General features: G+C 34.6%; 1 protein-coding gene across 5 annotated transcripts; it reads left to right on the forward strand.

The window, feature by feature from the left end:
* The first annotated feature begins 129 nt into the window (after window positions 1-129).
* On the forward strand, window positions 130-25,854 carry fsd1 (fibronectin type III and SPRY domain containing 1). 5 transcript variants are annotated; one of them, NM_001045117.4, is given in 13 exon segments: window positions 161-236; window positions 3,835-3,930; window positions 4,104-4,235; window positions 6,674-6,775; window positions 7,060-7,082; window positions 8,619-8,740; window positions 10,651-10,860; window positions 10,942-11,040; window positions 12,583-12,736; window positions 15,579-15,661; window positions 15,740-15,991; window positions 17,164-17,252; window positions 22,177-22,846. In NM_001045117.4, coding segments are annotated over 13 exon segments (1,488 nt in total). In that variant the 5' UTR covers window positions 161-221; the 3' UTR covers window positions 22,288-22,846.
* The last annotated feature ends 41 nt before the right edge of the window (window positions 25,855-25,895 follow it).

Genomic DNA, 25,895 nt, shown 5'->3' on the forward strand with positions numbered 1-25,895 from the left:
TAAATAGACACAAAACCAGAGTGCTCATTTGTAGATTGCAAGGAAAACTACATTACCCGGCATTCTTATAGTGCGCCTGCGCAGAACTCCATTTGCCGCTAATGAGTCGTTGAGGATGCAATGCTCCATAGCAACATCAGTACCAACGGAGGAGCGCCGTAGCGGACGACCTGGGATAAATATCCAGAGAATCTCTGAAACAGGTGCTGCATGCGGACAGCATGGACGACCAGAAGGTAAGAGGAAATCATCGTTGAAGAGAAACGATGTCGGACATCTTTAAGATGAAAAAGGTGGAAGATGCTGCGCTAAAAGAGACACTAAATATGAAATGCCGTTAGCTTGTAGCTTCACTTCCAAACGTCCTCCGCCCATTGTGTTGGTGAAAATGTGTCCTTATAAAGAAGAAAGTGTAGAAGTAACAAAGTGCAGAAGTAACAACGTCGCATCTTTAAGATTTGTGACGTGTGAGTGAAAATTGCTCCAAGTTGGTCACCAAGAGCTAGTTTAAATCGCCAGAAACGCCCCGGTTCTTGCAGTTCTGTTACGTGAAACGAGTCATGTTAAATATTAAATACTGGACTCATTCCTAAGGCAAGGAAATAACGTTGCTGTTTATTCACATATGAAAAGACACAAGTAAGAGCGAATTTTGGTACAGGGTAACCCTGAACCGGCCTTTATTGTTAGGAGTGTCAGGCTTCAGGGAGGCGCCCCGGATATAAAGCCGCTTCTGTGCGGCTCTGCATCAGTCACTTAATCCAGTGCAAGTGGCCTGGTAGACATGACAATGAAACATGTCATTTCTGGTCAGCCCTGAATGAGTTAAAAATAAATATCAGCTGAATCTATTTTGCAAGTCTGTACTTGTGCCCTGAGGCAGCACTCAAAATAGACAAGGAAATAATGACGTCAGTGTCATCTGAATGACATCAAACTGATAAAGGTGCACTTCATCATCGCCAACTAAAGTTTAGTTTGTTTTTATTGAGAAAAAACAGCATCTTTTGAGTTATATTACAAGTATTCCAATTATATAACACTCTTCTAAATAAAACAGCGACTAACTGTTCAACAAAAGCAAAACAATATTCTGTTCAAATCACATACTTAATACTGTGAGATCAAAGACATGTGAATCTAAGGACTTTTTGAGCATCACAATAGGTGTAAGTGACGCAATGGCACAGTAGGTAATGCTATCGCCTCACAGCAAGAAGGTCGCTGGTTCAAGCCTCGTCTGGGTCAGTTGGCATTTCTGTGTGGAGTTTGCATGTTCTCCCTGTGTTCGCGTGGGTTTCCTCTGGGGGCTCTGGTTTCCCCCACAGTCCAAAGGCATGCGGTACAGGTGAATTGGATGGGCTAAATTGTCCGTAGTGTGTGGGTGTAAATGAGTGTGTATGGATGTTTCCCAGAGATGGGTTGCAGCTGAAAGGGCATGGGCTGCTTGGAACATATGCTGTATAAGTTACCGGTTCATTCCGCTGTGGCAACCCTAGATTAATAAAGGGACTAAGCTGAAAAGAAAATGAATGAATGAAAGAAAATAGGTGTAATACAGTTTTGATAATTAGATTTTTCCTGAGAAAATGGTAATTAGTATTGTAAATTAGCACCATGAATTAGATGCACTGTCAATCAGTCTAACAATAATTTAAATGAAAAAAACATTGCTTGGTGTAATTACGCTCACTGGCCACTTTATTAGGTACACCTGTCTGAAAAAGAGAAAACATCCAGTGAGCGGCAGTTCTGTGGACGCAAATGCCTTGTTGATGCCAGAGGTCAGAGGACAAGGGCCAGACTGGTTCCAGCTGATAGAAAGGCAACAGTAACTCAAATAACCACTTGTTACAACCTACGTCTGCAGAAATGCATCTCTGAACAACAAACAGCACATCCAACCTTGAGGCTGATGGGCTACAGCAGCAGAAGATCACACCAGGTGCCATTAAGAGTCAGGTTGTAAGCTAAGAACAGGAAACTGAGGCTAAAGTTTGCAAAGGCTCACCAAAATTGGACAATAAAAGATTGGAAAAACGTTGCCTGATCTGATGAGTCTCGATTTCTGCTGCGACATTCAAAAGAATTTAGTGTCAACAACATGAAAGCATGGATCAATCCTGTCTTGTATCAACGGTTCAGGCTGATGGTTTAGATTTTATCTTGTAAAAATAAGTACAGATCAGAATAAGAATGTTATTTCTGCTGTTTTATTCATTCATTCATTCATTTTCTTTTCGCCGTAGTCCCTTTATTAATCTGGGGTCACTAGAGTGAAATGAACAGCCAACTTCTCCAGCATAGGTTTTACGCAGCGAATGCCAATCCAGCTGCAACCCATCACTGGGAAACTCACAATCATTCACACACATACACTATGGCCAATTTTAGCTTACCCCATTCACCTGTACCACATGTCTTTAGACTTGTGAGGGAAACCGGAGCACCCGGAGGAAACCCACGCAAACACGGACCCAGCCGAGGCTCGAACCAGCAACCTTCTTGTGAGGCGAACATGCTACCCACTGCACCCCCGCGTAACCTTCTGCTGTTTAGCACATTAATATATCTGTAATGCTGAATAATGATGGGACATTCTTTATTATTTTTACATTTAATTTTCACAAAAAGTTTAATGAAACATGAAAGCAGACATTTTTACATATTTATTACAAGTAGACCTATTCTATCTTTTTTTAGTATATAACTTATTTTGGACTCCATAAAGGTCTCCTCTTTGATCCATATATAGTAGCACAGTAATAAAACCTTTAACATGTTATGCATTAACTCTATTAAATATTTATATGACTTCAATATTTATGATGGTCATAAAACTTTAAAAATATAAATGGTCATGCAGTGTTTCCTCTAGGATTTTTTTCCAGCTGTGGTGGCAGGTCTTTTACACAAATCTACGAACTACCTATGACGTATTTCAATGACAAAAGGAGAAATGTGGTGAGCGCAGTAAACGTCGGGGTCGCATTTATGTAACGTTAATACGAGCATGCCAATCTCTGCTTGCGCGCCGATTTCCTCTGCTCGTGCACTAAACTTCATGCACGCACTCAAACACGCTGCACAAGGGCAGATCTTCTTGTGCGCTCTCAAATAAACACTGCTGAAGTGCGATTTAGTGTGTTTATGTAGTGAGTATGTCTCCAACATATATTATATTTGCTAGAAATATTTATGTTTATATTTATTAAGTGAAAAGGCAATAAACTACTCAAGCAAGATAACGTTAAAGTATTTGTATGCAGAACCACAGACCTTTATCTATAAATTAAGTATAGTAATGGAAACTGTGTTCATCTTAACTGAAAGCTACGTCATGTTTGCTGGCCTCACGCATCGCGCACCTGTCAGTAAGTCAGTCAGTCTGTCAGCACTAAAGGGTTAACAAATAGCGCACAGCCCTACTACGGTAACAGAAAAGTTTGTGCTGTTATAATTCACTTACCACTTACCCGCTATTAAAAACAACAACAATGAATGAATGTTTTGAATTAATAAGAAGCTGTAATGTAGCCGTGGTGGGATGAAATTTGGTGTGGCGCCCCGCCATGGAAGAATGAATGTACCGAAAACCATGGTCATGTGTGAACTTTGTTTTTTTTTTCTTTGGTCACTTCTGCTACACTAAACGGTTACAAAAAAACAATGGTACAATTCTTCATTTATTAAGCACTTCATTTATTTAGAATATGCTTCCCAGAACAGGACATGTTTTACCCTTTTTATGATCAGGTATCCTCTAACCTATTGTTTTTTTTCTGGTTATGATGTGGCATTTCATGATTATTAAGATTGTGTTTCATGTTTCAGGAGTCACTGAGGAAGATTATCACTACACTGGCTCTGAAAAATGAGGAAATTCAAAATTTCATTTGCTCTCTAAAGCAGAGTCTGGAGAACCTAGAGGTAAACACTACAGGAGGCCAGTTCTCTTTACTCACACTTAGTTATCAAACTGTTTGATAAGTGAGAAGATGTCTTTGTCAGCTCTTAATATGTTTCAAGCACAGTGTTAATTTCGCAAAACATCAATAAGTTTGAGGACATGCTGCTTGAACTCTTGGTCACGGTGTGTGCAGGCGAATTCAAACCGAGTGCAGGAAGACCTGGAGTCAGAGTTTAGTTCGCTGCATTCGGTCCTGGATGACCTGAAAGAGGGAATGGTTACACGGATCAAGCAAGAAAGAGCCAGTCGCACATATGAGCTACAGGTGAGAGCATCGTGAAGATTCCTGTCGTACTCTGACAGCCATTTATTACAATTCAAGTGAAACCACATTCACATGCTGAACCCCATTCAGATCAGTTTGTGACATCAGTGAATCGTTTACTGGAGACTCACTCTGAATGGATCACTTGAATCAGTGAGTCGTTTACCAGAAACCCACTCTGAATGAATCATTTGCATCAGAATTGTTTGTTGACGTCTGAACAGACACCAGTCCTATTCAAATACTAATTGTTCAGTGTAGTATGTAAACCGATTTAACAGGTTAACTGATAAAATACAGCTTGTTTACGAATTAAACAGCACTTTCTCGTCTCTGAAAAGGTCACAATTTCTCCTTTTCAACATACATTTTTACTCTGCATCAGTCAAGAAATGTAATAGAGTTAATAAATAGTCAAAGTTTCTTAAAATAAAAATAAAGTGCAAATATTTAAAATATACACTTATGTGGAGTAGTAAAGTAAAATGCTTTACTGTACATCACTGCAAAAAAACTTTTTTTTTTGTCCATTTTTGCTCAGTGACTCAAAAACAAAGTAGCTCAACAATATATTTTTCCAAACCTGCTAATCTGCAGTCAATGGTCTGACGACCCAGTCTGTTTTGATTGGTCAACAGCGTACAGCTTTAGAGAGCAAATAAAGTGAGTTTTAAAAATGACTTGTTGAAATGACAAGAGTTGACTCTGAGTTGACTGTTCTTTTGAGATTCAATAACTTTATACAAGGTGCACTTTCAGATTTAAAACTTTGCGTAATGTTTTCATACACTTTGAGCTGTTACACACTGCATGAAATGTCATTTTCAAAACTTCATGAAAGGGGCACTTTATATGCTAGATTGAATGATCAGATATATCAGTAAAAGGCAGAATGAGATGGCTTAAGTGCTTGCGCGTGACTTGAATGTGTCATGTTTAGAGAGAAGGATAATAAGAAATCCTTAAGGATTACAGCGCCTGTGTATATAATCCAGATTGCATAACAAAGCATTTTACAGCACACATTTCAAACTATTAAACCTACCTTGACCTCTATCACATACTGTATGTTCTTTCGTGCAAGGGTATCATTTCAAGGCACTTCAGTTTGAAGTGTAAACTTGAAATCACAAAGTTTAAGTTAAATATCTTTTTAAATTATTTATAGTGTTTTACTCATCCATTTGTGCTAATTCTAATCTCTATGATATATAATTTACAGTTGAAAACTAGTTGTTTTTCATGATTAGTTTATTTTGTGACACATATGCAAGGCCAGACAGAATCTGCGGAAGTTTTTTGCTATTTCTGCAGAGAATTTTGGTAAAAATCTGCGGTTTTCTGCGGAATTATTTTGGGAGTGTTATAACTAAAACCTTAATATGTAAAATAAAAAGTAATAACTTTTAACTTTTATTTAATGTTTAAATTGCAAATCTAATTAGATGCAGTTTATTTGGTAAACAAAGCAAGTGTCTCACATAATATATCTACTAAAAGTCAGAAAATATTACTTTACAAACTGCACTGTGCATAAATCAAATGAACATTTTCATATTAGTCAATAATATTACTGTAATTAATTAAAAAACTGAATAAGTATAAATTTACACACATTTACTCAAGTAAATAAACAGAATTTATGATGGGCTAGAAATCTGCGGAAAATCTGAGGAAGTCTGCGTGCGCAGATTCCATGTGGGCCTACTTATATGCGAGTTATTCTTTAATAAAGTTAGTTTTACACTGTATTATATTGTCCTCCACAATTTCTATATATTATGTAAGTTATAAATTGTTATAAGAAATAATTTTGTCATATCTGATTTTTTAAAATGGTATGGTTGATCATTCACAACCAAAATTTGTGTCAATCAATTTTTATAAGGTTTTGATATAATTATTATGGCTGGATTCATTTGAAAAAAAAATCTGTAATATTGTGAAATCTATTCTATTTTAAAACAGCTTTTTAAGTTTATTTAAAACAAAAAGTGATGGAAAAGCTGTCACATGATCCTTCAGAAATAATAAAAAATATGTTGATTTGCTGCTCATAAATCTCTGCTTAGCAATCAGTAGTTTATTTAAAAAATCCTACTGCCTTCAAACTTTTTTCCAGTAATGTGCATTTATATTCTTGTCAAATTCTTTACATAAAGTTATGCTTTTAGAACACATAGCAATTACTAGAACAAGCAAACAAACAGGGAGCAAAAGTATTCAAATCAAATGCAAAAAAAAAAAGTCACTATAGTTGCAAAGGTGAACCCTCAGCACTGCAGTATGCAAAATACAAGAACACTACTACAACATTTATTATACTACTAGTAAACTGATAAAAAGTTGATATACTCAATACCTGAATTAGTGGGAAAAATCATAATAAAACATGTAACTGACTAGTAATATTGTGATTATTGTAATGATTCATTCAGAGCCAGTTGGGCGCCTGCACCAAAGCCCTGGAGAGCTCAGAAGAACTGCTGGAATTTGCCAATCAGACGCTCTGCTCATCAGAGAATGACAGCTTCACTCAGGTACTACCCACCAGTTACCTTTTTATATTTTACAAAAAGCTGTTAGTATATTTGACCAAACATTTACTATGTTAAACCATTGATGATGATTATTTGCCGGTGTGCTTTTAACTTTTTGGCACTGCTATTGCAGCTCTAACAAAGTGGCCCATTGTGTCCGACACTTGTTTTTCCCGCTAACACTCGTGCTGGTGTGACTGATGTATTGTGTTTTGTTGTGATTCAATAAGACTCAGTTCTGTCGCTCCCTATCTCTCTCTTCTTCTTTTCCCTTTCTGCTGCAGGCGGCCAAAGACATAAAGGATAGGTACTGTACAGCTTTGATTGAGCTCAGTGTAGAAACACTCCTCCCCTGAACATCCATTCATTTTTGATCTTTTACTCATTTAATATACATTACTTTTCAAAAGTTTGGGATCAGTAAGATGTTTTATTCTTTTTATTTAATTAAAAATATAGTTAGAAAATGTACAATTTGGAAATATTTTTACCATTTAAAATAACTGTGTTGAATGCAATATAAAATATATTCCTGTGATTTAAAGAGTACCACTTGATCCTTCAGAAATCATTCTAATATGATGGTCTGCTGCTCAAGAAACATTTATTATTATCATTATCAGTGTAAACAGCTGTTAGGCTGCTTCATATTTTTGTGGAAACAGCAATATAACAAATAAATGCATTTTTTTAACATTCTTTTCATCAAAGAATCAAAAGACGCCAAATTTATCACCGCTTTAACAAAACTATCAAGCAGGAAAAAAAAGTTTTTAACATTTAACTTAATCATAATACCATAGCAAATCAACATACACTACCTGATAAAAGTCAGTTGTAAACCAGTTGTAAGAGTAACAAATAGTAACTTGATTTTTAGTTGACCATTTGGAAAAAGTGGCAGAATTTTGGAAAAAGTGGCAGATTTTTCTGATGAATCATCTGTTGAACTGCGTCCCAATCATCACAAATACTGTAGAAGACCTATTGGAACCCAATTAGACCAAAGATTCTCATAGAAATCAGTTAAGTTTAATGAAGGAAACATCTTTTTCCACTGCACTATGACTTTATATTATATATACTGTACATTGTTTCTGTTAAGTGACAAGACTTTTTTTTAAGCAAAGTCAGACCTTACTGTCCTAAATAAATAATAAAAAATCAAGGCATGATCATATTTTATTTGGGTAACATAAGCATGATCTAGAGGCCTTTGCTTTTCATATAAGCCATTTCTGATACCAATTGATCAACTAGAAGTCAAGTTATTATTTGTTGTTACTAAAACTTGGATAGGTGACAAGTCTTTTGTCAGGTAGTGTATCATAATGATTTTCTGAAGGATCATGTGACACTGAAGGCTGGATTAAATGAGTCTCTGAATCACAGAAATAAATCACATTAGAAAACACATGACAATTGAAAAATATTTGAAATAGTACATTTTTGGAAAAAAAATGTCCAAAAAATGTTATATTTAGGTTCTTTTGGATCAAGTAAATATCGCCTTGGTGAGGAGGAGACACTTCTTTAAAATAATAATAATGATAATCATTAATTTTAAATTCTAATGATTAAACTAAATTCTAATCCCAAACTTTTATTTATTATTATTTTAGCAAAGTACTAGTCATTTTCCTTAGTAAATTAGTTGTTTTACTCTCTGTTTATTTCGTCTGACCCCCCCAGGGTGTGTATGTTAAGTGTGTGTACAAATGCATGGAGTGATTTATTGTGACATTTTCGTGTCATTCCCACATTCCCATTCATTCCATCACATGGGCTTAATTGTGTTTGTAGACTGACGCTGAGTGTTTACTGTGGGTCTGTGTGTCTGCAGTGTGACTATGGCTCCAGCGTTTCGTCTGTCCCTGAAAGCAAAGGCCAGTGACAGTATGAATCACATGATGGTGGACTTCACTCACGAAAGAAACCTGCTTCAGTCCATCACGTTTCTTCCAGGTCGGTGTCGAATCAATGAGGAAATGCCATAAACAATTCAAGTAAAGCCTAGTAGACACACACCTAGATTTCCCACCTACTTTGCATGTACATGGTTTTACTGGCGTCATAGCAATCTATTGAGTGTCAGATGGTGTAACAGTTTTAACTAGTACTTTCCAAATTGCACATACTGTAAATGCTGACCAATTTTCCTGGAAATTGGTTGAACAGGTTTTTTTTTGTGTGCATGAAAACACACTGTTGGCCCTATCATACGCCCGGCGCAATAAAGTACAAGACTTGTTTTGTGCGATTTGTTGCTATTTTCAGACCAATGCAACTGTAATTTTCACCTTTGCGCCACATTGTTTAAATAGCAAATCCATTTGCGCTACTTCGCCCGAGCACGTTAGTTATGCACATATGCAGGTTTAAACACATTGCTTAATACACACAGGATGTACAGCAACACACAAATATCTTTACCTATTTGTGTGTGTGTGTGTGTGTGTGTGTGTGTGTGTGTGTGTGTGTGTGTGTGTGTGTGTGGGGGTGGGTGGGGTGTGGGGGTGGGGGGGTGTTTGGGGTTATTCAAGACAATTAGCATTTGTATAATGTTATTATTATTAGCAGTATTATTTATTATATGCATATTTTAATTTGTTTTATTAAAACCAAGTTAAGATATTTCTACCTGTTGGTTTTTGGAGACTCAGTTTTTTTTGAAGATTCAGTTTTTCCACTTACAAAGTCCGCCATCTAAATAGCAAATGTGCTATGGCGCGACGCAACTGACTCTTAAAGGGAATGAGAGATGACACTCTGATTGGTTTAATGCTTGTTATGCTTAAAACACACTCATAACTCATTAAAAGAATAAGCACAACCCTGTTAGATCATGCGCCAGGGTGCAGAGCGTATTTTTCCATCCTTAAAATAGCGAAAGTGGATTCGGACATGCCCTTCATGTTTTCACACCGTGCTTTAACCTTGCACCTAGATCGTTAAATAGAGCTCTGTGTGTTTTCAATAAACCATAACAGAAGTAATTCCTAATCCTAGTAACAAAATAATAGTCTAATGTTATTTCAAGTCATTATTTTGAAGGATATGTTTACAATTATAAATGAAATCTTTACTATGAAAAAACTTTTGTAGTGTTAACATACCTTTATAGCTCAAAATGTTAATATTTGTTTTATATATAAAAGCCTGATAACATTTATTCTAATATATATATATATTAGATATAATTTTTTTTTTTTGTCCGAATTCAAAATAACTAATTCACATAGTCTTTTAATTTGTTCTTTTGCTATACTGTGTAATAATTTGCATAACCAATGTGTCATGTATTGACAAATGTCATTGAATAGTTATTGTTTACATTTTAAACATAAATACTTTCAGAATTGCCCATGTTTTAGACCAGAGATGCCCAAACTAGGGCCCGTCATCCCATCTGAGAAGAGAGAGAGAATGATGGGGATGGTTTAGAGATTGTCAATTTAAATTTAAAATGTAACCCTGTATATATTTTATTGTTAAAAGCTCACTGAAATTAAATGTTGCAATGAAATGGTGTAAATTACCCAGATTTTGATTAAATACTGTCACCTGACAAAGACTTTGGTGAGCAAGTCAGTGGCAGATTCGGCTCACCTGTGTATTCAGCATTATTTTAAAAGTGATACTGCATTAGATAATACAATTTAACACAATATTTTCTTTTTTTAATATTATGAAATAAATTAGGAAATTACCCATGGCAATTTTAATGTAAAATAGTTTGCCATATTTACCCTTGGCCCACGGCTCTCAATGATATTTGGTTTTTGGCCACTCATACGGAAAAAGTAAAAAAAAAAAGTTCTGGTTAGTATGTGTGAAGCTCTATGATATCAGATCTCTGTGTTGTTCACCTTCAGTGCCAGCCACTCCCGAAATTCATGTTGCCGATTGCCAGGTGTTTGATAACACAGTGACAGTGGTGTGGACCTTACCGGAACCCGACTCCAAAATCGACCACTACATCCTGGAGCATCGGAAAACCAATCATGAGGGTCCACCGCGGGCTCGTGAGGACTATCCCTGGATGGTGGTGGAGGGAATTAAAGAAACTGAGTACACACTCACAGGTACAGTAAATGCTGACGCATGTTCTGGATCCGATAGTTTAAATGAAGATGTAATAATCATGATGTCATTTGTTTTTCCAGGCGTTCGTTTTGACACGCGCTACATGACCTTTAGAGTGAAGGCATGTAATAAAGCAGTGGCGGGTGAATTCTCAGAGCCGGTTACTCTAGAAACACATGGTTGGTAGCTTAATGTTTGCGCACACACACACACACACACACACACACACACACACACACACACAGAGGGTAATGAGGCATGAGGTTTCTTCTCACATAGAAAAAAAGAGTCTTACACGAGTTGCAAAGCACTAGCCCTACTAAACTAAAGCTGATTCAAAGGGCACAGATGTAGCACGTCTGCCCTTTTGTGAAATACTATTTATGGTTGTCAATTTAATGTATTTTTAGTGTAATTAACGCTAAAAGAACAATAATGTGCCAGTAACTCTGTGCTCTAAAGCTGTTTTAAACATATGTAAGTTAATGTTAACAAAGCAAATTTAACAAAAATTCTTATTATTAATAATAATAATTGTTTTTGTTGTTATTATTATTATTATTATTATAGGGTCTGCAAAATACTGTGAAAATAGATAAAATATTTATCTAATAAAATCTTATTTAATTAAAAAAAAAAAAAAAAACTATGTCAAGGTATAAATGTTTGGACTTAAAAACACTGACTACTCCAGCCATTAGTATTTATGCTCAACTGTCTGTCTGAGGCACTAGGTTCACATTTGGATTCAGTCTAGCTAATTGAATAACAGCACCTACTGGGGAGTTGGAAATATACATACTAAGGCCTGATCTGATTTGGATAAATAACCTATGCAACACACAAATAGTTAGTTTATAAAATAAATGTAATTTACCATACCTCTCTGAAACACAGATACTGCATATACTGTTATTGTGATATTTTTCTGCCATATTATTTAGCTATATACAGTTTGGTCTAAAAAAAATTTCCACTACAAAACTACGGAACAAAATACATAAAAAATCTAAATAAAAATGTAAAAGAAATATAAAGACAAATGGTTCAAAAGGTGAAAATCAATATGTTTGCAGTCTAAATTTAATTATCAGTCCCTGGTTTATTTTTTTCCATAATTTCTATTTAACAACACATTTCTAAACATAATAGTGTTAATAACTAGTTTCTAATAACAGATTTATCTTTGCCATGATGACATTAAATCATATTTTGCTAGATATTTTTCAAGATTCAGCTTAAAGTGACATTTAAAAGCTTAACTAGGTTAATTAGGCAAGTTATGGAAATTAGGCAAGTCATTGTATAACAGTGCTTTGTTCTGTAGACAATCGAAAAAAAATATTGCTATAATAAAAATAGTGTTAAAAAAAATTCAAACCTGCTTTCATCTAGGCAAAATAAAACAAATAAGACTTTCTCCAGAAGAAAAAATATTATAGGAAAAACTGTGAAAAAATTCCTTGCTCTGTTAAACATCATTTGACAAATATTTAATTCACAGGAGGGCTAATATTTCTGACTTCAACTGTATATAAATACACACAAACCTGAATATTTTCTGGTAAATGACATTTTTTATTGCAATCACAATTTCTATAGGAAAAAGTCAGATTTTCCTCCCAGATTGTGATACATAAGAGTATAACTTTGGAAGTGTTGAAAATGTTGAATTACTCTGAAAACTAAACATACGTTAACCTCTTACCCTGATCTTCCAGCATTCGTCTTTAAGCTGGACGCAAGTTCGTCCCATCAGAACCTGAAGGTAGAGGACCTCAGTGTAGAATGGGACAGCAGTGGTGGGAAGGTTGCTGTTCAGGACATCCGTAAGGAGAAGAACAGGACCAACTCTCCTATGCATTCTCCTGCCAGGTCAGATTCACACACACACACACCTACAGATCTTATGACAGCACTGCTACTGAACAGCTGCTGCCGTTTGAGACACATCTGTTTGATCTTTGCTTCTCATCGCTGTGACAGTAGACAGAAAACAGACGGTCAGTGTGTCTAGTTTACACAAGGGGCTCAGGGCTCTGTATCGAATCACATGTCCCGACTCTATTTCATTCTGATTCACATGCACTGTTAGTTTGATTAAATTTGATCTTTTATTCCGTTTTTTATTCGATACAGTCTTTATAACAATTATACTTCTAAAAATGATTAGGGATCCCTTTATTTGATGTTCATAGATATCAGTGTTGATACTAACTAGTTACTGTAATTACTTTTAGAGAGAGATAAGATTACTATTAGACTATTTTATAATTATATTCTATAATTAGACTAGATTATTTAGAACAAAAAAAGCTGAAAAAGTCAAGTAAGGAATTACTTTTCATATTTAGGTCATTTAAATAGTTACTTATAATAAACTTGCCTTAGATACTGTAAATAATTTCAACGCTTGTATATAAATCAGTTCAGAAAGCCCATCTAAAAAGAATAATTGTATTTTTTATTATTCAAATATGTTTTTATATAATTAAACTAAATTATTTAACATTTGATATTAAATTGATTATTAATTCAGCATTTGTCAAGATGGATGAAGATGCTTAAACGATGAATTGTGAGAAAGGAATTCATAAAGATATACGCTATAAATTGAGAGAAGCAGAGTAATTGTGTATGTGCTTGTGTATGTATACAGTACATTTCCTATTCAGATAGTTTGCACAATAATCAGATTTTTTAGATCTAAAAAAGGTTAGATTGGTTTCAAAAATAGTATGATTAAGAAACAATGAAATTGGTAAGAAATTTGTCAGTAGAGTATGTGAAATATGGTTAATTAATTAGATTTTTTGTCTTTGTTTTAATACATACACTGTAAAAAAAAAAAATCCGTAATTTTACAGTTTATTCCTGGCAGCTGAGGTGCCAAATTTTTTTTTTTAAATAACGGCCGTTAAATTAAAGAAATTTACTGTAAAATAACGGACATTCAATTACAGAAATTTCCTTAAATTAAAATTTCAGATAAATTTCTGTTATTTTACGGTAAATGTCTGTAATTTAACGGCCGTTATTTTACGTTTTTTTTCTGGCACCCCAGCTGCCGGGAATAAACCATAAAATTACGGATTTTTTTTACAGTGATGTTTAACATTTTTAAGTGTGAAAAAAGCTGGTCTGATCCTGGTTTGACTCAAATTAAGAGTTTAATTTCTGTTGTCTGTCAGATCACATCGGACGCCAGATCTTGTCTGAAAATGTCAGTTTTTTCTGGTATCTGGACAACAAGTCAGCAGTTTCCAATACCCAAACCCATTTACCAGTATTCAACTGAATTAACAGAGCCAAATCAATATAGGAGTTGACTGAGAAAACCAGAGATGATCAGAAGCAGGAGACCACGAATCAAATCAAATCACTTTTATTGTCACATCATCAGCAGCACGTGTGCTATGATGAGTGAAAAGCTTAAGTGCTGACTCCAGACAGCACAAAATACAAATAGTGCAAATACAACGACAGAGCAAAATACAGACAGTGCAAACTACAGAAAGTGCAAAATACAACGTCAATGTAAACAATGTAAGCAATAGCAATAGAAAGTTACTGCTTCACAACGTTGTCCAGAGACCATACAGATCTTGAAACGGAGACATTCTCTTATCTCGTTCTCATGAAAACAAGTGTCGCTTAAATCCACAGTCATAAGATCATAACAATATGGAAAAATGAACTAAAAATAAAGCAATAATTATAGGAAAATCATAGTAATAAAATTAAAAACATAAAAAATGAAAAATAATAATCTTGTATATAATAAACTAATGATCAATAAAATGATTAGTGTGCTTTACACACACACACACACACACACACACAAGGAACTGGTTTTGGTTACAGAAGCTTCGTGTACATAAAGTGACAAGTGACAACACAAAATAAATATGAAAAAAAAGATGATAAACATTAAACAGAGATGCAGCTAGTAAAAAATCTGGATGCTGAATTGTACTGTATGTACAGATTTGTTATAAATATACAGCTTATACGGTGCTGTGTACAAATGCGAATAGAGAAAGTATTGCATTGTGTATTGTTATAAGGTGCTGTGTACAAGTGCGTATGAGAAAGTATTGCATGTTTATTGCACAGTAGGGAAATATTTGACTGTTTATAAGGTAGATGGCCTGAGGAAAGAAACTTTTCCTGTGTCTGATATGATGATAATTATATAAATGACTAATGATCATATGATTAAATAAAATAACTAAATGAAGAATAAATGAATATAAACAAATGAAAAAAAAAAACACAAATGAATGGTTGCTTTCTTGAAACATCACACAAAGTTGCTACAAGGATTCTCAGGCCCTTAGTTAAATTCTTGCGTTTGAAAGTTTTATAAAGATTAAAAGTAGTATTCAGTCAAGCAATTAAATGATCTATTAAAGTTACTTTTCAGACAAAGTAATTAGAAAAGTAATTGAAATTAAATTTTAATGATGTAATTAGTAGTTAATTAGTCTTTTAAAGTAATTTATTCAACACTAATGGGTATAATAAGACACAAAGTGAGGTGGCAAAAAAAACAAACTCTGACTTTATTATATTTGGCTCTGTGTCCCGTTCTTAGAAAGGTCCTGGAATACAGTATATGAAAATAAATAGTTTGACTTTTCGGAGAATCTGAAATAGAATATGTGCATTTCACAAATAAACTGTCCTGCATCTCCTAATAGTTTTTCTCTCTCAGGACAGCCATGATGTCTCCTAAAAGAGCGCCGTCTGCTAGAGTGGGCCGAGATCGCTTCACAGCAGAGTCCTACACCGTCCTGGGTCAGTCGACACAAATGTATATAACAATCAAAACTATAAGTTTATTCAAAAAACGCCACAATTTGTCTGTCTGTGCAGGAGACACCATGATCGACGCGGGCCAGCATTATTGGGAGGTGCGCTTTGATAAGGAGAGCAAGGCGTTTGCAGCAGGAGTGGCCTTGAGGTCTCTGGGTCGTTTTGATCAGCTCGGGAAGAGCAACGCGTCCTGGTGCATCCATCTGAACAACTGGCTTCAGCAGAGCCTCACAGCCAAGCACAATAATAAAGCCAGAACACTGGACTGCTCCATTCCTGACCGCATCGGCATCTACTGCAACTATGAAGAGGGTCAGTTCAGCTGCTGCCTGTGTAACTAGATGTCTACTGTTTCAGAACTGGCTAGGTGATGGTGTCAGATAGTCTGAGGTTGACCAATATGTTGACTTTATTTGGATTAAAAAAATATATATCTGTATGTTGTAAGCAGGAGTTTATTCCGCTATGAAAATAAATCAATATAAAAATACTACTTATTTTACAGGACTAATTGTCAATAAATTCATTTCAAGTAATTTTTTATACATTAATTCATTTTAATTGATTTCTAATTTAGCACATAAACAGTTTGAGTGCAAAAATATTAACAATAGTTTAGATGCAAAGTGCCGTCTGAAACTTTCATCTGAAATGAGCAGTTTTCTCAGGTTGTTGTCATTTCAGAAATGTTACTATTTATGCAAATAATAGGTTATTTTCATTGCATTTAAAGTAAAATGACTGAACATAAACATGGAAGGTTGAGGAAAAACAGAAATCTTAGAAGAACATTTCTTAGAACTCTTCAAATATAGTTTAAAAACATTATTAACTGGAGCATGTGTAATAGGGTATATGCCGAGCTAGTGCTGTTCCCATGCTGATACACTTGCGGTGACCTGGTATTGTGAACTTTTTTCCATTTTATACGGTTCCCTATACAGCATCGATGTTGTAATGTCATTAAAATACATTCAGTTAAATAAACTTTAGCATTTATTTGGTTTCTCAAGCGTAAAACGAGACAAAAAGCTGTTTACTCGCACGCGCCCGTCAGAATCGGCAGGCTAACGCAGAAGCTCCATTGAATATACTGGGGTAAAATAAATGCTCATATTATAAAGATATGGCGGGGGAAATGTAATGTAACGCAGTGCTTCTTGTACAATCTGAGACCCACTTTAAATCGGATATCACTCAGCTAGTGGAGATCGCTGATTTTTAAAGAAAACAGACCTTAAACGCACCGGATTTTGCATTGGCATTCAATTCGCCGGAAGCGCTTAAACCAGGTTACTGGCAAATTAAAAGTCCTATTAGCATGCTTCGGCATATACCCCATTTACTGTCTTTAAACAGTATATGGACCGATAAAATTATCACCATCATTTTCACATATATTCATCATTTGTTTATATAGATTACAGATTGATTTATGCTCTTTAAAGTTGTTAAAAGATTTTTTTCCTTTTGATTCTTTTCAGGCACATTGTCTTTCTACAACTCCAGAAATAAAACTCTCCTTCATACCTTTAGAACCAAGTTCCAGCAGCCTGTTATACCAGCCTTTATGGTAAGATGTGATTCAGTCAATTTTGCACTTTATACCTAAAGCACACATGTGTGGAGTTTGCATGTTCTCCCCGTATTCGTGTGGGTTTCCTCCGGGTGCTCCGGTTTCCCCCACAATCCAAAGACATGCGGTACAGGTGAATTGGGTAAGCTAATTTGTCAGTGTATGTGTGTGAATGAATGTGTATTAATGTTTCCCAGTGATGTGTTGCAGCTAGAAGGGCATCCGCTGCGTAAAACATATGCTGGATAAGTTGGCGGTTTATTCTGCTGTGACAACCCTTGATTAATAAAGGGACTAAACCAAAAAAAAGATGAATGAATGAAGATAACTTAGCTTGTTGTGTATAATAAGAAGTGACTCAGAGAGTCTTTTACAGGTTTCATTCTTGCCTGCAAAACATCTAGATTGAGTGCAATAGACTGGAAAAGAATGCAGAAGTCTAAATATAACTTGACATACCATCATAAAGATGTCACAACATGTTTGACTGCATGTACAAGATGTAAGTGCAGTGCTCTCAACACAGTGATTTTGAAGATACAACTTCTCCCAGTCTGTAACGGTGCTGTATTGTAACATGTTTAAATGTAAACAGTATTAAACTAAAACACATTCATGAGTGAATGAGGGAAGTTACATTTTGTGATTTACTATCAAGAGATTTAGGTATAAGATAGAGGAGCACAGAATCTACCATGCTTGGCTAGTCGACCATCATGACTTGTTCCTATTGCATGTCCTGGAAATCTTTCTACAGAAACGTATGAAGGCTTTATTATACTAATGACAAAATTATTTTTATTTTACAAGCGGTAGTGAAATATGTTACAGCAAGTACTTTGAAACTTCCAAAAACAGCCCTGATTTCAGTAGAAACTGTCACACCAGTCCATTGTTTTTGTTGATTTAAAAAGGGTTAATTCACCCAAAAATGTAAATTCTGTTATATTTTGAAAAGAAATTCATAAACTTTCCTATCATGCTTAGAGAGCAATGGTCTTGTGATGTTCAAAGCCCAGAAACCAAAACATTGTCAAAACATTCCATGTGGTTTAAATATATTCATATGAAGCTCCAAGAACACTTTTGTGTGCCAAAAAAGGAAACAAACGGTAAGAACAGCATGTTTTAAATGTGTTCTCGTCAGTAACAGGTCATGATTGTCTGTTTACTAATAGCAGTATGATGTATTGCCATTATGCCTCTTTCACACCACATGAGCAAGAAAAATGTGTTAGCAGCGCATGTTTTTTTTTTTTCAGTGCAAATGTTAACAGATTACTGCTTTCATATCGCACGCCCAAGCTGCGCCTCAGTGAGTAGCGTTAAAGCGTCAGCAGGGTTCAACGCTAAGGATTTTTTTTTACTGGCCTGATTAGGCATGGGCTGGTAAAAGTTTCTGACGGTATGATAACCTTGAATAAAAATGTCACTGTTTCATGGTATTGTGGTAACTGCTCTAAAAATGATCTTTTTAAATGTCTGGGTAGAAAACAACTACTTTTTTCACTTTTGAGCACAAAATATTTTATTTTGAAAAATATTTAGAATATTTGGGAATGATAACTTGTCAGGCTAAATATTTGCTTCAAAAACACAGATTTTTTTGAATGAAATAGCATCTTTGGATATCTTTTGTACTGGAGATACTGTTGTCCTAAAAAACAAAAACAAAGAAAAAACATAAATTAAAAATTGTTACTCATCCTGTACCTTAGAAACGGTACACTCTCAGATAAAGTAGTATAATGTTGTGCCAAAGAAGGTACAAACACTTGAGACTGGGGCAGCACCTTTTTATGGAACAGAATTGTACTTTAAGACAGAAACAAATTTGTACCATAGCAGTTTGTACCTTTAAGGTCATGATTTGTAACATGGGAAACTAAATGTACCTTTGGTTTTTAAAACCTGCAGATACAATATTGTACCTTCATCAAAGGTACAAATCTGATCCATGAAGGTACCACTATACAGCGAAGGACACTTTGTACATTAGGAGTACAAATGTGTTCCTTCAAGAACTATTTAAAGGAATTTTGCTTTATCCAAAATACGTCAATTTATTTTCATTAAATATAAAACATCAAATACATTTATAAATAGTGTTTTTTTTATTTTGTTTTTGTGTAAATGCAGCTTTTCCATTCACAATAAAGAATGAAAACAACTTCAACATGAATCAAAAGTTATATTTATTTTTATAGATATTGTAATGAAGAAGTTGTCGCTAAGTTGAAACTTTTGTACCTTTTTTATGAGAACAATTGTGTACCTTCAATTGTACCATAAAAGGTACAGAACAGTATCATAAGAGGTCTTTTCTGTACCATATAAGGTACAACTTTTATAAAGGTACAAAACTCCTCCTTAGGGACCTTACTTGTACCACCATCTACCTTTTTTTCTGAGAGTGCAGAACATTTTTGCGGTTTTAAAACATAGACTTTTCCAAACTGTGGAATATCTTAAAAACAGTTATCGTCCCATGCCTGGGCCTGATTGGATCAGTTGTTCAGATTTTTACTTGCCCTACCAAAATTTTCACTGACCTCAGCAAAAAAAATAAAAAAAATAAAAAATAAAAAAGTTAATAGCTATTTCTTTGCCACATATTTTAAATCATGTGTCAAAAATAATGTCTGTGAATCTAGAATTTAAATATATATATATATATATATATATATATATATATATATATATATATATATATATATATATATATATATATATATATTTCAAAATAATTAGCAGTAAAATATTGTAATATGGAAAATGAATGCAAACTATGCAAAACATCACTTCATTTTACTTCATGTTGTACCCATCTAATTGTCATTTCCAAGACGTTAGAAACAGATGTTTTCTTTTAGCCTCATAATTTGATGTTGCCGCCTCTTCGCTGTACTGGATTTTACCAGGTTACAAAAAAAAAATAACATGCTCACAACATCCAATCAGATAAGAGGAACCGAAAAGAAATATGTTATTTACGACTTCACTGAGAAGGTAGCGCTCAAAGACTTAAAAACAAACTGTTTCTCAATTCTAAGACTACTTTCATGCAATTGACAAATAGTCGCTGGCAAATAAAAATTTAGTGACAAGGCAGCACTGGCCTGATCGGACCAATAATGATTCTGCCCTGAGCACCCGGCCCATCGGGCTGTCCTTATTGTTAAGCCCTGATCAGTGCCACCATCAGGTCTATTTTTGCAGTGCTGCTTACGCTCAATTAAAGAGACAATGCATTGATCATGACCAAAAACACATTGAATGACAGTAAAAGGTTGAAATTATACCCAATAAATGCATTGATAATATCCACTGATTTTTAAGATTACGATAAAAAATGACAATGTAGTACAAATACAGTATACTCAATAAATACTACGAAAACTAAATTTAAAACAGTTTATTTTGTCGGTTTTGCTTAAGTTGCACACTAATTTGATTATGTATAAATACATAATTGATTATAGATACAATATCATTACATCTATATTTGTTTAAATATTATTGTTACTATATATATCGTGCTGACAATCAAAAAAATAAAATAAAAATCACATGGTATTAAAGGTGATTGTCTTCCGAGTGCCCCTAAAAAGACAATAATGAATGACTCTTCTCATGAGCTTGAGAAGCATACAGCATACAGTATGATCTACATGATATAAAAATTTGTAGGTTAAGGAAACCGCTTAGGAGGAAGTTGCTCTGGCTCTTGGTGCAGATGAAAAGTAAAAAGTCTCTATATATAGGCTCAATTCAATTCAGTTCATCTTTATTTGTAGAGCGCTTTTACATTGTAGATTGTGTCAAAGCAGCTTAGCATAGAAGTTCTAGTAAATATATATATATATATATATATATATATATATATATATATATATATATATATATATATATAGATAGATAGATAGATAGATAGATAGATAGATAGATAGATAGATAGATAGATAGATAGATAGATAGATAGATAGATAGATAGATAGATAGATAGATAGATAGAATAGACAGAGATAGATTCATCTGTGTAATAGCTGCAGAACACACAAGTATTACCCCTAGTAAATGCGCACCCAAATCCAAATTTACCCAAATTGGCAGACATTGTCATTTTTACAGGATTTTTGGCACACAGAAGTGTTCTTGGAGCTTCGTATGATTACAGTTGAATCACTGATGTCACATTGAATGTTGAACGTCTTGTGATCGTTGCGATTTAAAGTACAAGACTGGTTGAAGATAAAAAATGTGGATGCTGAAGGTTGACTTTTACATTACAAGATGTGCTATATGGAATTACTAAAGATTGCTCTGCTTTGCACGATTTGATAAATATGATAATTGTGTTAGCCAAATATTTTATTCATAAATGTAGATAATTCAAAACACCTCCATTACTCATTGTATTTATAAAAGAATTTAAAATATTTTCAGATGCCCTGGCTAAAATGAAAACAAAAATTGCCTTAAAAAGGTTCAATTTATTTGCAGTATATAACTTGCCATAGATGATATCTATTTTGTACTTATTTTTTATTTATTTATTTTTTTTGTGTGTTTTCCTTTCACTCTTGGATTTATTTTAGCTTGAATGTTTTTTGTATATTACATTTGTATCTTTGTATATTATTGTGTTGAGCACACAAGTGTGACATACAAGTTGTAAAGTTGAATCCCATTTTGTTGTATTTGAATTTTGTATTTTCAATTAAAAAAAAAAAAAAAAAAGATTGTTGCGATATATAGAGGGTGAGAGCACTCTTGGATTTCATCTAAAATGTCTTCAGTTATGTTCTGAAGATGAACAAATGTATCAGGGGATTGGAAGGTCATGAGGGTTAATAATTAATAACAGAATGTTCATTTTTATTGGTGAACTAACTCACAGGCTCTCTTTCGCCCCCTGTAGGTGTGGAATGGGAGTTTCTCGGTGCAGACGGGCCTTCAGGTGCCCAGTATCGTGTTGAGCGGCCAGAAAAGAAACAGTAACACAAGCAGTTCTAATGCCAGCCTTACCTAACTCACATTCTCCAGAACTGCTGCACATGTGTGGAGAACACCTGGCTAACTTGGACACAACAAGCCTGGAGGCTCATCATTCATCAGTATAAGGGAGAAGCTGCCTCGCTATAGCCTTCCTCATTCCTTTTAGCTCACTGATCTGGATCCTGTGCCTTTCAGTGTCCTGAATGAAGACGTGACACGGGGTTTACTCCATTTCAACATGCAACCAGCTTAAATAGCCTGAGGGCCAAAAGTATTGTACACGTTTTAGCATTTGTTCATTCACGAGCCACATTTTCAACACTTATTTTAACGCAACAGCAGCAGCATGTTGGGGTTTTAAATCTCCAATGAAAGCGTATTATATTTACACACTGAATGTCTTTAATGATATGCCTCCAGTATCTGCGACGTTTTTAAACTAGTATCAAGGTAGCACAATTATTCGCAAGCTAAATCATAGAGATCAAATGCCTTTTATAGAATGTATTCATTCAGCAGTTCCAGCATCTGAGGAGGAAGGCGGTGTAACTAATCATTTGGTCAAGCACGGTCAATGATGTGTGTGTGTGTGTTTTTGTGCGGGTGTGTTCATTCAGAAAAGTACATTTTCAGTGTTCTTTATGCAAATATTTACCACAGCTGACTTTTTGTACGCCTGCTGCAATGATGTATTACATACGCAACCCTGGACCACAAAACCAGACTTGTGTTGGAAATAGCCAAATATACAATGCGTCAACGTTTTCCTTTGATGCCCAAAAAGATTGGAGTATTAAGTAATGGACTTGTTTTCCATGAAGAGATTTTGTCTATTTCCTACTGTAAGTATATCAAAACAGTTTTTTATTAATCTGGATTTCTAAGTGCTTCATTTAGACCAGAGATCCTCAAAGTGAGGCCTGCAGGCCAAAGTTGGCCCTTTGTAACCTTTGATTTGGCCCACTATCCATCTGAGAAGAGCGAGAATGACTTTAACAGAGATTGTCATTTCTATTTTGACATAGCCAAATTTTTTATTTGTTTATTTCTGGGCTACTAAAAAGCAAACTGAAATGAAATGTTGTAAATGAATCTGGGTTTTTAAAATGTAAATACTGTCACTCGATGGATAGAGGACTATGAAGACATCAGCGAGCAAATCAAGGCAAAAACTACTGTAACTCCATTCTGTTACAGATGAGTTATAATGTTCATTACAAAATGTAATATAAAATATCCTCTATTAGTTAATATAAAGATATTTTAAAATATTATCATTAAATAGTAAATTAGGAAATTACCAATGGCAACTATATTTACCCTCGGCCCACTAGCCTCAATCAAGCTTGGATTTTAGCCCTTCACAGAGCATCTCTCAGATTCCAGATCATCTAATATTGTGCTATCCTAACAAATCCCACATCAATGGAAAGCTGATTTGAGATGATGTACAAACCTTATTTCATACAAATTAATCATTACACGTATGACTGGTTTTGTGGTCCAGAGTCACCTATAACAGATGACATTTACAGTATTTTTTTGCCAGATTGCTGTCCTCTAAAAGGGAAAATTTGACCAAAAAGTAAAATTGTGTAATCATTTACTCATTCTTACCTTGTTCCAAACCTCTGTGACCTCCTTTTTTCTCTCTTTAGAATGCAGATGTTTTAATAACGTACCTGTTACTGGAGCCAAGATTAATTATTTTTAAAAATCCAAAAACTAAAACGTGCAGCAATCGCTAAAGAACCAACTGAAAATATAATTTGCAAAAATATTAATCATTTTCAGTATTAATAACACATTCTGTGTTGAAAAAATGTTTTCAAGAAGCACCCAAGGACGCACTTTTATAGCCAAATGTAACCCCAACGGTCCTACACTAGCCAACCCGCTCTAAGTTGATCGAACCGGCAGCTCTTTGCATGGGAGTCGGTTGCTCCAACAAGGACCTCTAGTGTCTGCAGCTACAGCACCGTTAGAGGTCAGGAGTGAGGTTTACCTGCACAGCACTTCACTGGCTGGCCTCTGCTACACAAACACATCAGTGAAGTGCAAGATTAGACATCTTTTCAATTAGGGCTATATTGGATATTGGAGAAACAACATTGCAATTAATTAGTTTTTATGCAATTTATATTGAGATATGAATACAATTTTACAAGATGACTCCGTTTGGAAAGAATTCATAATTTTAGGACTATAAGGACAATCGTTTACTGGGGTGCATCAGCATAAAATGTACAAAATTATACAAATATATATATAAAACTAAAGCAAAAGATGAACACAATAGAAAATAGAACAAAGATAGAAATGAAATGAAGCGCTTTGGTTTATCGGTGGAGTCTAATAGTATTGAGGTACATAAATTCAATAATCAATGTAAAATAATGTTCTATAGTCTTCATTGTATAAATCAATGCATTTAGCAGACGCTTTTGTCCAAAGCAAATTACAATTGAGGAGTCATTCAGCAATTCCACAAGAAGAGTCAGTACATGTAGGTAGAGCTAATTAATAATTAAACACAATTAATCTTTGTTAAAGTGGAAAACTTTATCATTTCTGGTGCCCAAATGGTTTAAAGTCACCTAAAATTGCTTGTCATCCTGTGATGTGACTACTGCGGATTCACACATTGTAATATCGAGGCTGAAACGTTATATTGTGCAGCCTTAATCTCAATATAAACAGAACACGCTCTAACCTTTCTTCATTTGCCAAACAAAAATAAACTAGTCAATAAGTACATGCAGGATCTTTGAGATTAAGTTTGTCTTGTCTTAAGTTGCATTTGTGTGGGTTGAGTGTCTGTTCAGATATTATTCAATTATTAATATTAAGAGGCTCGCACAAGTGTTCATTTAAGCCGTTTAAAGATTAAACTTTGCTCCGGTCAACAATGGATGTGTTCTGTTAACTAATAAAAAGGAAACAAAATCTAGATTAAATTAAAAAAAAATAGTGTTCCCAAAATAAAACCTAAACTAAAATCTAACAAACACCATTAATCTTTTCCATATTATTGAACAATAACAATATATACTTTTCGATACAAGTTTTTAATGTTTCCAGAGTTTTAAGAGAACCCCAACAATAACTGAAGCCACAAAAATTAAAGGGTTCATAAAATGCCATAACATATTTTCGGCCGATGAATTTTCAGTGGCCAAAAGTTCGGTACATCTCTAATATCAACACACCTTCAGATTCCCATTGTCGCACATTTCTGCTGTGTGATTTGCTCTTAGATCAATAAAAGTCCAGAGCTTATCACTGTTACTGACATTCATTTAATCGCGATTCGATATAATATCGTTTATGGACCCAGCCCTCTCTGAATTTTGGTGAATACAGTTTATGAAATATTTATGCTGCTCCACATTCAAATACAGTGAAAAGGCAATCTCAGAACAGAGAAAAGGTTGGTCATACCGTGTTTTGGAACAACATAATTCTTATTAATTTTGCTATTATGAGTAAACAAGGACATCTTTTTTTGTTTTGGAAAATCTAATACAGCCCGCAGTGCTTCTAGTCAAACACCAAAACTGTTACACTTCCTGTTACGTCAATAAAACAAATGCCAAACATACTTATTGTCTTGCACATCTATAAAAGGAAGAAAATATGACT

Source organism: Danio rerio, chromosome 8, assembly GCF_052040795.2.
Source record: "Danio rerio strain M-AB ecotype USA chromosome 8, GRCz13ab, whole genome shotgun sequence".
Lineage (NCBI taxonomy): Eukaryota > Metazoa > Chordata > Actinopteri > Cypriniformes > Danionidae > Danio > Danio rerio.

Coding starts and splice junctions, on each gene's coding strand:
- fsd1 (XM_087263680.1), top strand. Junction 3,931..4,103: donor AGAGTCTGGAGAACCTAGAG/GTAAACACTACA, acceptor CGGTGTGTGCAG/GCGAATTCAAACCGAGTGCA. Junction 6,776..7,059: donor AGAATGACAGCTTCACTCAG/GTACTACCCACC, acceptor TTTCTGCTGCAG/GCGGCCAAAGACATAAAGGA.